The following is a 12,268-nucleotide window of genomic DNA, read 5'->3' as shown; positions in this document are numbered from 1 at the left end:
CCCAAAACGAAACAGGAAGCTGGTTAACGGTAGCATCAAACTCAATTGGATAGAGGTGGTGTGGTGGAGCAGGGCCGCGCCCGACAGCAACTGTGAAGAGGGTACTTCTGTCAGATTGTTGGGAATGCAGTCGACTGGGATTGGATGCCTACGGCAGGAAGAAGCTACTGTCATTTGGTGTTGGTCCTTTTTTTTTTTCCGTCATTCTCTCACAGTTGACATTTCTTCGCAATCACTTCATGTGGAGGTGGACCATCTTCACCCCGATATTACGCTGACAAAAGTTCCCACGCTGGCCGCTTCGGTTATCGCTCCGAGCCGGGGTCGGCCGGCCGGGCATACATAACTTAATGTGTGTTACCCTCTGCTCAGTGCTGACGGTGTTACGAATCACAGTCGTGTGCCCGCATCTGCACCTCGACGGGGCATGTCGTCAATCAAGCTTCCTCGTGGTTGGAGCACCTTGACGCGCGGGGTGACGACGATCGCACGTAAGCTCTTGATGAAGCTTATCCATTGTCGGTGTTAAAATTGAAGATTTCTGGTCCTCGTAGGGCCGACGATGACGCCGAGGTCCATGTCCACGTCACCCGGCCTGCCATCTGAAAATTTGGGAGAGGGGAAATGGGCGGATCGCGAGAAGAAGGTTAGATCTAGGCACCGACCGTCCGGCACACGAGATGCAGGACCCGTTCGTCGTCACGATAGCCTCAAGCATCGCCTCCACGTGGTTCATCCACTTTGCACGATTAGCGCTCATCCGGATTGGGCACAGATCTTTGGTATATCCGACTACCCACGCCATGGTAGTAGCCACCCAAGTCTGGGCAATCAAAATAGAAAGTCTTCTGGTATCTCGCCTCCACATCTTCCAAACGCCATCACAACTGGCCATGTTCCTCAAGCAATTGTATCATGAGCCGCTCTCAAATCGGCGACCAGGCTATTCATTCCTCCTACGCCGTCCCATAGTCTTCCCTCTCCATATGACGCTCCTAGAATACTCCCCGGCTTTCGTGGCCGCTGCAGTTGAGCGTTTCTTTGTAGTGAACCAACCACCCCCTGTTTCCAATGCTTTCCTTTCTAACCGGTACCTCACTCTAATCCGAGGAGCTTCTTTGAGTTTTCATACACAATCCAAGTGATGCTCAGGGCGGGAGCAACCTTGAGGAGATTGGGAGTGAGGCCCTTGTACATGCCTCGCATGCCTTCGTTCTTCAACGTCTTGTGTGCGACGTCCCATATGCCCGTGTAAGTGGCGGGGTGCATTACCGTGCCTTGCGTCTGGAGACGGGTGCGCAGCACGTTCAGTGGGTACACCACCGATGCACCAAAGGCTCCGCTGGTGGCTCCGATAAGCCCAGTCATGATGTTTCCTGGCTTGACATCCTCCTCGTGGATGCCTCGGTACTTTGACATGTACCTCTTGTACGAAGTCTTGAGAAATTCAAATGTGCCCATGTCGATGGCACTGTAAGGGAACATGCCCATCAGGCCCATGGTGACACCGCGGTACGCACTGCGCATGCCACCCGCTTGCCACATCTTCTTGGCAGTATCAAGAACGAGTGCATTGCCGGTGAGGCCGCCTTGGACTGTTGATGTTTGGAGGCGGAACTTTAACGTGTCAAGCGGATACACACAGAATCTGAAAGCCTGCAGTCAGCAAACAAAGCCGGATATAACAATGAAACAGTGACAGCGACAAAAACCAGCACCAATGGGATGGAAACATTTGAGTTGGCAGGGATCGAGCAGCAACAATCGCGATTGAAACGGGCTAGACTTACTGGGCAACCATGCCGGCAACACCACCCGAAACAAATTTCGAGTACCCGTTGATCTGCTTGGGGTCGTCGTGGCCCTCGAGCTTAGCGAGAGTCCGCTTAGCGGCCTCATAAGATCCGAATTTGATGGCGCTCTCGGGCATGATTTTGATGACGTTGAGTCCATTGCCTTGACTCGGTCAGTAAATGCATCGGGCAAACAAACTTCAACGGCGATGCCCTGGGCCGAGAGATGACTCGGGCGCCGGCAGCATCGCCGCGACTGACAAATTTCTTACCTGCAAAAAGACTCCGAATGCCGCCCGCCTTCCACAGATCTTTAACGGCGTCTCCAAAGGGGCGGACGGCATTGCGAAGAGCATCCACTGGTCGCCCTTGCTTTAAGGCAGTGGCAGCCGTCTCGGTGGTGGCTCGCGTGTTGACCAGCAGGTACACCTTGAGACGATCGAGAGGGGCGGTGGCAGTTCGCGAAAGTCCTCCGGCGACGGCACCCGCGATGAAATAACCTGGATCAGGAGCGAAGTCAGTCAGTCTCTTGGTCTTGCGTTCAGCAGTTGCATCGCAGCTGGAGCCTTGCTCGGAGCCAGTGACCGGTTTCGCTTGGGAGGTGCCGACGCCGGGGAGTTTTCGGATGGTCGCGAGGCCGGTGAACTGTTCGTCTGCGGCCTTGGCACCGGCCTGGAGGACCGCCGCCGCCGCCATGTCGACGTCCACGCTGTCGGTGATGGTTGGGTGTTTTGATGTCGGTATTGACGGTATTGTCGCGGTAGGGTCTCTGAAGCTGCTTGGTGAAGTCTGCTGTGCTGGTTTTGATGAGGTAGGAATTTTCGAAATGTCAGGATTGTCCTCTTGGGAACGCACCATCTGGCCGTCCGTGTCGGTGAGGGGCTCGGCCGGAGTCTCACGATCCGAAGGTGATGCGATCCTCAAAATGGATCCAAAGAGGGTTTGCAGAAGGAAGCCGGTCGTACCTAAGCCTTCAAGTGTCTCCTCCGACACCATCGAATCACCCTCAGCCGTGAGAGTGACAATGGACGAATAAAAGTCCAACACTGCCTTGAGCGGCGCATGGCCATTGTGCGTTGGCATAAACAGGAGGAAGTCCCTATCGGAGATGCCTTGTTAGTGAACTGCTCCTCTACCAATTTTGCACAGATGGGATCTGGAAGGGACCATGATGCACGGCGTGTCGGCGAAGCGTCCTGAGATCTCGGTCTCCACCCTTCACCGAACTACACCGAGAACATCACAACCCCTGAGGCCCCGCCATCACATGGGACCAAATTTCGGTCATTTCCAGCCCATCATCTCTGACACGAAAAGGAGAACCCTTGAGGAAAGGGGAATCAGGCTCACCTCCATTCCTCGAAGCTGATGAAGCCGTCGTTGTTCATGTCGATGTCTCCGAAGAAGGCACTGAGCTTGCGCATCGGCACAACCAGCCCGGCCCGCCTGAAGGCCTCCTGCAGCTCAGTCTTGTCCAGCCGTCCATTGTTGTCCTTGTCTATTGACTGGAACAATATCATGAGCTGCCTCTCGGTCTGCTCGACGAAAGTGCGGAACTCTGGCATCAACACCCATTAGCACCTCTCCTCGACCCCCAAGACAGGGGAACCCAGCCAACGAGCTCCAGCCTCAGCTCAAAACTCCATTCGCAGCTCACCTTCGTATTGAATCTTGCCGTCGGCGTTGGTGTCGACGACGGTCATGATCCTCCGCAACATGTCCTCCGCATTCCTCATAGCTGCAGCGCGACATCAGTAACATCCCACACGGGAGCGTCGGACAAAGAAAGATGCTGACGGTGATCGATCCTGTTCAGGCCCTTTTGCAGCCCCTTGAAGTCGAGGTAGCCAGTGCCCTGGACATCCAATTGCTTCCAGAGCTCCTCCACGCGCTTATCGCGCTGGTTCTGCGATTCCTCCATGTCCATCTCGAGCTCGGCAACCCATTCTGTCACGCCCATGGCAGCAGCGGCATCAGGGCGCAGGGCAGTAGAGTCGGGGCTTCGGTTTCGATGCGGGAGTCATGGGGCGACGACGAGGGTTATCGGTAAGGTGAGTCGCTCGCGGGGGGTTCGGTATGTGTGTTTTGTCTCATTCAGACATGGCGGGTTGGGAAAGGTGTTGTCGCGACACTTGCATGCTGCAAGTCACAAGGACTGACGTAGGAGGGATCGTGAGGTGCGGCGTCGACCAAGAAAAAGTAGAACCCGCTCCCGCCTGCCGCAAGTGGTTCGCGCAGAAGCCACAGCGTCAAAAGCTCGGCAACATGGGGGGGTTCAGAGGGTGCCGGGGTCCCACAGGCGAGACAAGCGAGGCAATCAGCTGCCGCCAATTAGCAGTCCTGCCGGAGCTTTCAGTGCTCCAGAGCTTCTGTGGCTGCCCTGTTCAGTGACAGCGGCTTCCTTTATTCCCGTCTGCCCGTCCCGCGGCACATTCCATCTTATCGTTATCGGACGACGCGCACCGCCACACCAGACGTGGGAACTGCCACAACCTCTTGGTGTTCACCAGCCTCGCAACCATTCTCCAACTTCAACCTTCAGCCTTGCATTCCTCCGTACCAACCGGGCACCTCTGTCAACCGGCTGTACGGTGCAATTGAGACGCAAATCATGACATAGGGCTCGAATCGATACTGCTCCAGGTCGTCATGGCTGCCAATTACTGGGAGTCGACCCAGCGTCGCTTCTGGCTCTTCTCGAAAGACGACCTCGGTGCGGTGCGACAGAAGCTGGAAGACGACAATGCCGACCTCGTCCAGATGTTCTCCCTCCCGCAGCAGCGGCACCTGGGCGTCTACTTCAACCAACGTTTGTTCCCTCCCGCATTTATTCGCCGAGATTGTCTCGCTAACTCAAACCTCAGAGGTTAATCGCCTCGGTAAACGAATGGTTGTCCGTCAACAGGCCATGGCCACCGCCCAGGTCTACATTAAGCGCTTCTACACAAAGGTCGAAATTCGCCGAACGAACCCATACCTTGTCGTAGCAACCGCCCTCTACTTGGCTTGTAAGATGGAGGAGTGTCCACAGCATATTCGTTTGATTGTCAGCGAGGCGCGCTCGTTGTGGCCTGACTTTCTCGGACTCGACACCTCGAAGCTCGGCGAGTGCGAGTTCTTCATGATATCCGAGATGAGCTCCCAACTCATCGTCTACCAGCCATACCGCACCCTCAACAACTACCAGCAAGAGCTGGCTTTGACCCAGGAGGACGTTGCGCTGGGCTGGTCCATCATCAACGATCACTACATGACAGACCTTCCTCTTCTGTATCCACCACACACTATTGCCTTGACTGCAATCCTCCTCGTGTTGGTCCTCAGGCCGTCGTCCAGCATGTCAGGATCGAATCAGCCAACGGCGGCGGGCATTGCTGCTGCGAGTGCGGCCCTGGCCCAGGCCCAAGGCAGGGCTCCTGGACTGCCTCCGACCCCAGGCACCCCGAACTCCGCGGACAAGGAGAAGCAGCCGGATCTTAGGTTTGGTCGCGTGCAGCGTTACGGTGCCTGGTTGGCTGAGAGCAGTGTCGACATCGCCGCCATGGTTGACTGCACGCAGGAGCTTATTTCTTTCTACGAATGTCAAGAGCAATACAACGACAAGCTCACTCGCGAGCAGATCAATCGCTTCGTCAAGGCACGGGGGCTTGACAAGTGAAGCGAGCACAGCATCAGACTTGTTCATACAACCAATAGTGTGATACTCGAACAGGAGTGTTACTTGTAAGCATCGCCGTAGCTACATCGACGCAGATGGTATTGCTGTATGGATTTGCCAGACGACCTGTTAGGATGAAGGATATGTCTGTCCTGCAGCTGCGAATCCTGAGTTCGCAAAGCTTACTTGATCGAGACCAGTATGTTCAAAGCGCACGGCATCCGAAATTCGAGGCGCAATGGGTGTTACACGGGTCATCCAGAAACAGGTGGAATTAACGATTTGAACGAGACAACGAGGAATGAATAAGAGACGCATAGTTATACTACATAACGGCCCCCAATGCCATTGTCTGGCACTCTCATGATCTAGCTCTTGTCTATCTATTGAAGCTCAAGCGCAAAGGCGCACAAGAACATTCGGACAGCCGTATCGGCTCTGGTCGTGTCAGGGTACACCTCAAGGCCCGTTCTGCGATTTCATTTAGTCAACTCCAGTGGCAGCCCCCCGAAACCACTAACGGTGCGTACTACCGTCATCTTATCGCCACAAGTCTTTGGAAATTAAGACCATTCCTCACACAACGAACCATGACTTCATCTCGTGATCTACAATTGCCCTTGCCCACAGAGCGCTGGTTTCCAGCGTCTTCTCGACTCCAGTGATGTTCTCTTCCTTGGTACCATTATTGTCGACCTAAGAGTTCTTCAGTGTCGAATCCAAAGGTTCTAATCATAAGCAAGGGGGCAAACAATAGAAGGCTCACCTCAACTAGAAGACCTGCATCTCGGTAGTGTCGTTCGACAGGCGGTCCCTCATTCAGGTACTCAGCATATCTCTTAGTGAACTTCTCCGCACTGTCGTTGCGATCACGGCCTCGCGCAAGGTATCTCCCCTCGGCCTTTTCTTTCGTCACATTGAGCAGCAATACGACATCAGGCTTCGCATTTCCCTCCTATTTGGGTTAACGACCTTAAGTCTGCGGGCTTGCATGCTCGCCTCGCGCCGACTTACCAAACGGAGTCTGTCTTGAAAGGGCCACTTGGTCCACGAGTTGAGTTGCTCCTCGCACCTCGGGAAGCCGTCGATCAAGATTCCCTTCAGACCATCTTGTCGCATGGCATTTTCGATTGCAAGACACAGAAACGGATTCAGTTCCTCAGACGTGAGGAAGCCTTGGTGGTCAAGCTTCTCCTGGATGCGGCCGGCGAGAGGCGTCTCGCGGTTTGCTTGCATCCAAGTGCGCAGATTATCCCCAACGGAAAAGTGCAATAGGCCGTACTTGTGTGCCAGGTACGCGCAGATTGTCCCCTTGCCTGATCCAGGTGCTCCTGTCGAGATGATAAGTATGCCTCCTTGTGCCCAACACAAAAGGACGAACCGAGGACAAATATCACTGCGAACTTCCGCCTGTTCGCGGAGGTTTGGGTGTCCATGGCGCTCGCTTGTCTACCGATCGTGTGTTGGCAAGGTCATGTCCAGTAGATGAGCTGCAGGCAACGTTACAGTACGTCGTCGGCCGGGATATTGCAGTCGGTTTAGCATTACATAAGCTCACGACATTTCCTTTCTTCCAATCACGTGGAAGGTTGAAATGAGAAGCACCTGGCTGAACTCTAATACCTTATCAACAGCCCCATATCCCTCCCTCAACATGATTCTCTGCTCGTCGACAACAGTTGTTCAGAAAAAAAAAAAAAGGCTCAAACGAGCTACGATCAGCTATATAAGTCTCCAAGACTTCGCCTCCTTTGAGAGGTTGCCCAAACAGGATGGAGATATCAACCTCATTCGCCAAAGCGGCGCTAGCGCTCTTCTCCGCCATCCCATACTTCGTCTGGGTCGTAGGCGTCCTGGCAGCTGCAGTAGCTTATCTCTCACGTCGGCGCCGCGCCGAACCATACCAAGTCTGCCCCCCTGAAAGCGAGACGTTGGAGAAGTCAAAGTCGCAGGTGGCCAACGACCCGGACGCCCCGGTCTCCGTGAACTACTTCCCCTCCCGCGAATGCAACTACGCCTGCGGGTTCTGCTTCCACACCAACACCTCAGGCTACATCCTCCCCCTGGACGAGGCCAAGCGCGGCCTGCGTCTCCTCAAGGAGGCCGGCATGCGCAAGCTTAACATCGCCGGCGGAGAGCCTTTCCTGCACCCAAAGTTCCTGGGAGAGCTTCTCCGGTACTGCAAAGAAGATCTAGACCTCGAGAGCGTCAGCATCGTCAGTAACGGGAGCAAGATCCAGGAGAAGTTCCTCCGCGAGCACGGGCGGTACCTGGACATCCTCGCTATCTCGTGCGACTCGTTCGTCCGGGAAACGAACAAGGCGATTGGGCGCGGGGAGAACGGCCAGGCGGACGGAGACCACGTGGCGCAGGTCTTCCGCATCGCGGAGTGGTGCCGCGAGTACGGCATCATGTTCAAACTCAACACGGTCGTCAACATTTACAACTGGGACGAGGACATGGCGGCGCAGATTGCGGAGCTGGCGCCGTTCCGATGGAAAGTGTTCCAGTGCCTGATCGTCGAGGGCGAGAACGAGGACGACACGCGGGTGCGCGATGGGCGGAAGTTTCTCATCTCCGAGGAGCAGTGGAAGACGTTCTGTGACAGGCATAAGCACCTGCCGTGCTACGTGCCAGAGGATAACCAGACGATGGCCGGGAGCTACCTTCTCCTGGACGAGCGTCTGCGCTTCCTCGACAAGGGCGACGGGCCGATGAAGAAGAGCGACTCTTTGCTGGATGTTGGGGTGAAGAGGGCCATGCAGCAAGTTGCGTGGGACAAAAGCGCTTTTGACAAAAGAGGTGGAGTCTACGAGTGGCGAAAACCGCAGAACGTAGATGGTGATGGAGGTTGCGGTGGTGGGGACAAGAAGGAATTGGAGTGGTAGGGCTGCGATGTTGTAATTCTGCTCAGCAGTCATCAAGACCAGCCAAGACTACGTCGAGAGTTTGGGAGGTTGGGAGAGGGGCTCATTTTGGCGGCTTTACTAGGCGTTTACCTGGAGTTCAAAATGCTGCGAATTCGTCATGCCCTTCTGCTGGCGCAGAGCCAAGGGTTTCTCGACCAAGTGGGCATTCTGGGCGTCGGTATTGGAGGCAACGGCTTGGGTAAACTTTAAGAGACAAGTTGATGAGCCACGGGAATTGGTATGGGATGGGTCGTGGCCTTGTCACGGGGCGGAGGCGCACTAGCCTGGCGCCGTCATCAACGTACAAGCCTCACTAACATCTCAGAGAGACTGCGGTTGGTTGAAGCGGAGGAAGCACTTTCTGGTAATCGAATGGACCCCAGGCTTATGTTTGTAGTTGTTAATACAGGTAGGGAGGGTGCGAGACAAAGATTGGCTCGAGGATGGTATTTGGGTCTCGCCTCTTCATGTTGGCTTATGCTGACCATAATTCAACTTAGTGTTCACAAGTCTGTGGGCGTTCTTTGGATGCCACACGGCCCCTATGTAAATGCACATCATTATCTCTAATCACATCTTCCAACACCATAATTTCCTTTATTCACAAAGCGTTGAACATCGGTGACCTTCGAAGCCAAGGCGGTATCAATCACCTTCCAACTGTCCAGACGACAACCAACAGCTTACCCCTGGCCTCCAGCCACCCCTCTCTGTTGGTTCGACCGGCCATACCCAACCAACCAAGAAATGAACAACTGTTCATTTCGACAACTTCCTTTCTGTCAGCTTGCGTTCGAATCTTTCGCGCGGCCCTTAAACTTATAATAGATGCAAGCTGGTTCCCTACCAACATCATCAGCCTCATTTCTTGACACCTTATATACTCATCTTGCTCCGAATATTCTCGAACATGTCCCAGTCTTTTGAATACTCGCACGACGCTACCGTCAAAGCCATCACATCCTTTTATGAATTCATGAAACGCATGCATGGAGAAGAGGAGGCGGTCCTGAAATACCCGCCCCCCACCGGCTGGCCACAAATCACGCACGAATCTTTCGCCGGCCTGGATAAGACGAAGGAGGTCATTGAACTTTTGAGGCACATTCCATATTTCGTTATCGACCCATGCATCCTAGAGTCAACTAGGCCAAAATGTTATATCGACAGTCAGTTCTGTGAGGAAATCAAGAGATGGCCTGCCCTCGAGCCCGCCGAGCTAGACAACGAAGAGGGCAGACTTCCGGGTTACATCATAAGCCTCGCATCAGCCCGGGAGGAGCAGGTTGGGTGGACTCTCCTGCTTGACACCAAGCGTGGAGTTGTAATACTGTGGAAGAACGACGGTAATCTTCCCAAATGGGCCTGGGATTGGGATGCGGATAGGTACGATGTGGATGCAGACCCATACGGGCCTCAGGGATGGAAATGCATGCCGACCTACCGCATCGAGACATTCTTCGAATTCTGCAAGGAGCAGTACAGAATCATGAACTGGACGCCAGATCTTCTTCGGGGCGACGTATGTCAGCCGAACGACAATGACAACCTCTGCGAGGACGACTTGAGGAGGAGACAGATAATGAGTGATGCTGGATGGCCAGGCACCGATGGAGACGGTACTGGATGGGACAGAGAGAAAGCAGAGAAGGCTCTCGAAGAGTACGAGGAAGAGATAAGGTCTATGTAAAGACATACCTCGACATGAGTCTTGACCTTCAAGAGGATATGTAGTGGAGAAAAGTCCGCTTGCGGGCACATAATAAAAGCCCATGCTCACTCACTCTTGACGAGCGCTTCTATTTGTTCCTCAGCTCGCAAAGAACTTTTCCAGGCATACCCCTCAGAGCATTGCAGCAATGCTACATGTTCGTCTTGATCACATACATTTCACAGGCAGCGCCTCATAGTAAGCTTTGAAATCCGCTACCCCTATTTCGCCTATATTGGCAGTGGCAGAATTACCTCACGTTCTTGTCTTTCTTCACGATTATCCGCATCCGACCCAATGTACGGAGAGCGCTTCTGGAAGCCCTATCAGATAGGCGCTGTGGCTCATGCAGGACAAGAGGCTCTTGGTATTAAGGATACACTAGCCAAGCGGGCCGCCCATGACAGCCGGTGGGATGCCCCATTGATGTGCTTCTTGAACAACCGCTTTGAACTTAGCCTAGTGCGCATCGCTAGGGACTTTTCTTAGGTCGACGAACTGTCACTCAGGGACGCGTCCTTTGTTGAAGCCTATTCGCCTATATTTTCAAGGGTACGCTCCAGCCCCGGCCGCTCTTGAAACGGAACGGTAGACATCAAATGATAATGTCGGCGGCCTATGTGATGACAGGACCAACCGGCATTTTCAGGTACAGGTGATGGTTGCACGGCAGTCAATTAGGAGGCTGACAGTCAGAGTCGTATGGAGTGGTGTTCTCTCTACATAACCAAGCAACACCACTGAGATGCCAGATTAGCGTCCTTGTAGTCTCTCATCCTCTCCTGTGCCGGTCAAGCCATTGGCTATCCACTCATTTCCATCCTTTACAGTCTTTTCCATTCCAACTTCACATCAAGATGAGGTCTTCCACCCTCCTTAGCTTAGCCGCTGCCATCTCCAGCGCGTCCGCTCATTACTTCTTCCCCCACCTCATCGTCAACGGCAACTTCACCGACTACAACGAATATGTCCGCGAGAATACCCAGGGCTATATGCCCCTGAAAAACGGATACGACAGCACAGACCTCCGCTGCCGGACTGACTCCATGCGGTACGCAAGCAAGACCGGCATCTACAAGGTGAAGGCCGGCGATGAGGTTGGATTCGGCCTCAACTTCGGCGGGCGGATCCAGCATCCCGGCCCGATGCAGGCATACCTTTCCAAAGCTCCGGGCGACGTGCGAGAGTACGACGGCTCCGGCGACTGGTTCAAGATCTTCGAGCTCGGCCCCAAGACATTCTCCAGCGAGGGCGTCCAGTGGGGTGCCTATGACGTCGGCAACTTCACCTTCAAGTTGCCCGAAGCAACTCCGGCAGGACAGTATCTCCTCCGCATTGAACATATTGGCGTTCACGGAGCGGGAGATTTCGGTGGGGCCGAGTTTTACTTCAACTGCGCGCAGATTGAGGTCGAGAATGCGAGCGGCAGCTCCGGAGTCCCGGGGCCGTTGGTCAAGATCCCCGGATTGTACACCGGCCACGAGCCCGGTATTGAGTTCTACATGTACCGCCCGTGGATTGTGAATTACACCATGCCCGGCCCTGCCGTGTGGCCGCAGCCCCTCGCGGCGAACGTCACGGCTGAGGGTGTCAGCATTGCCCCGACTGCTACTCCTTGGACTCTCCCGGCGATCACCTCGACTCTTGTGGCGGAAAATACGGTGCCTGCAGCGACGACGACTCTCACCTCGAACTCTACGTCTCTTCAACAGCCTGGCGAAGGACTTGTCTCTTCGACATTGAGTGGAAGTGTTCAGACGGCTGAAGCGGTTTTGGTACCGTCCACGACATCAACCTCGAGCTTGGCCATCGTCTCCTCAACTAGCACCTCCAGGGTGTCACGATGCGCTCCGCGAAGCACTGTGATTCAGACTGTCTACGTTACTGCAAGTGTGTAGGAGACCCGAAGTGCCATACTACACCCGGAATTCGATCTTCTCCTTCCACAGTGTAACCTTCCATGAAAACGTGCGAGTACCCCTCAGAGAATGCCAAAATTTATAAGCCTTAAAGACTTCCGAGTGCTTAACGCGTCCCGTCATCTTCGCCCGTGAGTTTCAACGTTCCCCTTGTAGCGGTGGGTTGCCGCACCACCGCCAATGCGCACGGCACATCCGGAGATCTTTTTTGGCTACTGAAGTCTGACCGAAACTTACTTAGAACTTTATTCAGAAGGTTAACACCACTTTTGTGCTGC

At 54.3% G+C, this 12,268-nt stretch overlaps 6 protein-coding genes across 6 annotated transcripts; 4 read left to right on the top strand and 2 right to left on the bottom strand.

Moving 5' to 3' along the window:
• Nucleotides 1–1,095: 1,095 nt before the first annotated feature.
• On the bottom strand, nt 1,096–3,753 carry GCG54_00003573 (Calcium-binding mitochondrial carrier SAL1; the record flags this gene model as incomplete). The annotated part of the gene is made up of 6 exons (XM_045403645.1): nt 1,096–1,648; nt 1,791–1,956; nt 2,066–2,892; nt 3,144–3,351; nt 3,451–3,531; nt 3,591–3,753. The coding sequence occupies 6 exons, from the start codon at nt 3,751–3,753 to the stop codon at nt 1,096–1,098; spliced, it is 1,998 nt and encodes a 665-aa protein (XP_045259833.1).
• Nucleotides 3,754–4,442: 689 nt separating this feature from the next.
• GCG54_00003572 (RNA polymerase II holoenzyme cyclin-like subunit) lies at nt 4,443–5,451 on the top strand (the record flags this gene model as incomplete). The annotated part of the gene is made up of 2 exons (XM_045403644.1): nt 4,443–4,602; nt 4,658–5,451. 2 exons carry the CDS (start codon nt 4,443–4,445, stop codon nt 5,449–5,451), a joined length of 954 nt encoding a protein of 317 aa, XP_045259832.1.
• Nucleotides 5,452–6,027: 576 nt separating this feature from the next.
• GCG54_00003571 (UMP-CMP kinase 2) lies at nt 6,028–6,887 on the bottom strand (the record flags this gene model as incomplete). Its single annotated transcript, XM_045403643.1, has 4 exons — nt 6,028–6,147; nt 6,218–6,406; nt 6,466–6,782; nt 6,833–6,887. 4 exons carry the CDS (start codon nt 6,885–6,887, stop codon nt 6,028–6,030), a joined length of 681 nt encoding a protein of 226 aa, XP_045259831.1.
• A 336-nt stretch (nt 6,888–7,223) lies between these two features.
• Nucleotides 7,224–8,339, top strand: GCG54_00003570 (Radical S-adenosyl methionine domain-containing protein 2; the record flags this gene model as incomplete). Its single annotated transcript, XM_045403642.1, has 1 exon — nt 7,224–8,339. One exon carries the CDS (start codon nt 7,224–7,226, stop codon nt 8,337–8,339), a length of 1,116 nt encoding a protein of 371 aa, XP_045259830.1.
• A 931-nt stretch (nt 8,340–9,270) lies between these two features.
• Nucleotides 9,271–10,050, top strand: GCG54_00003569 (uncharacterized protein; the record flags this gene model as incomplete). The annotated part of the gene is made up of 1 exon (XM_045403641.1): nt 9,271–10,050. The coding sequence occupies one exon, from the start codon at nt 9,271–9,273 to the stop codon at nt 10,048–10,050; it is 780 nt and encodes a 259-aa protein (XP_045259829.1).
• Nucleotides 10,051–10,928: 878 nt separating this feature from the next.
• GCG54_00003568 (uncharacterized protein) lies at nt 10,929–11,969 on the top strand (the record flags this gene model as incomplete). The annotated part of the gene is made up of 1 exon (XM_045403640.1): nt 10,929–11,969. The coding sequence occupies one exon, from the start codon at nt 10,929–10,931 to the stop codon at nt 11,967–11,969; it is 1,041 nt and encodes a 346-aa protein (XP_045259828.1).
• Nucleotides 11,970–12,268: the final 299 nt, after the last annotated feature.

Source organism: Colletotrichum gloeosporioides, assembly GCF_011800055.1.
Source record: "Colletotrichum gloeosporioides strain Lc1 chromosome Unknown consensus_74, whole genome shotgun sequence".
Lineage (NCBI taxonomy): Eukaryota > Fungi > Ascomycota > Sordariomycetes > Glomerellales > Glomerellaceae > Colletotrichum > Colletotrichum gloeosporioides.
This window is presented reverse-complemented; position numbering and strand designations above follow the sequence as displayed.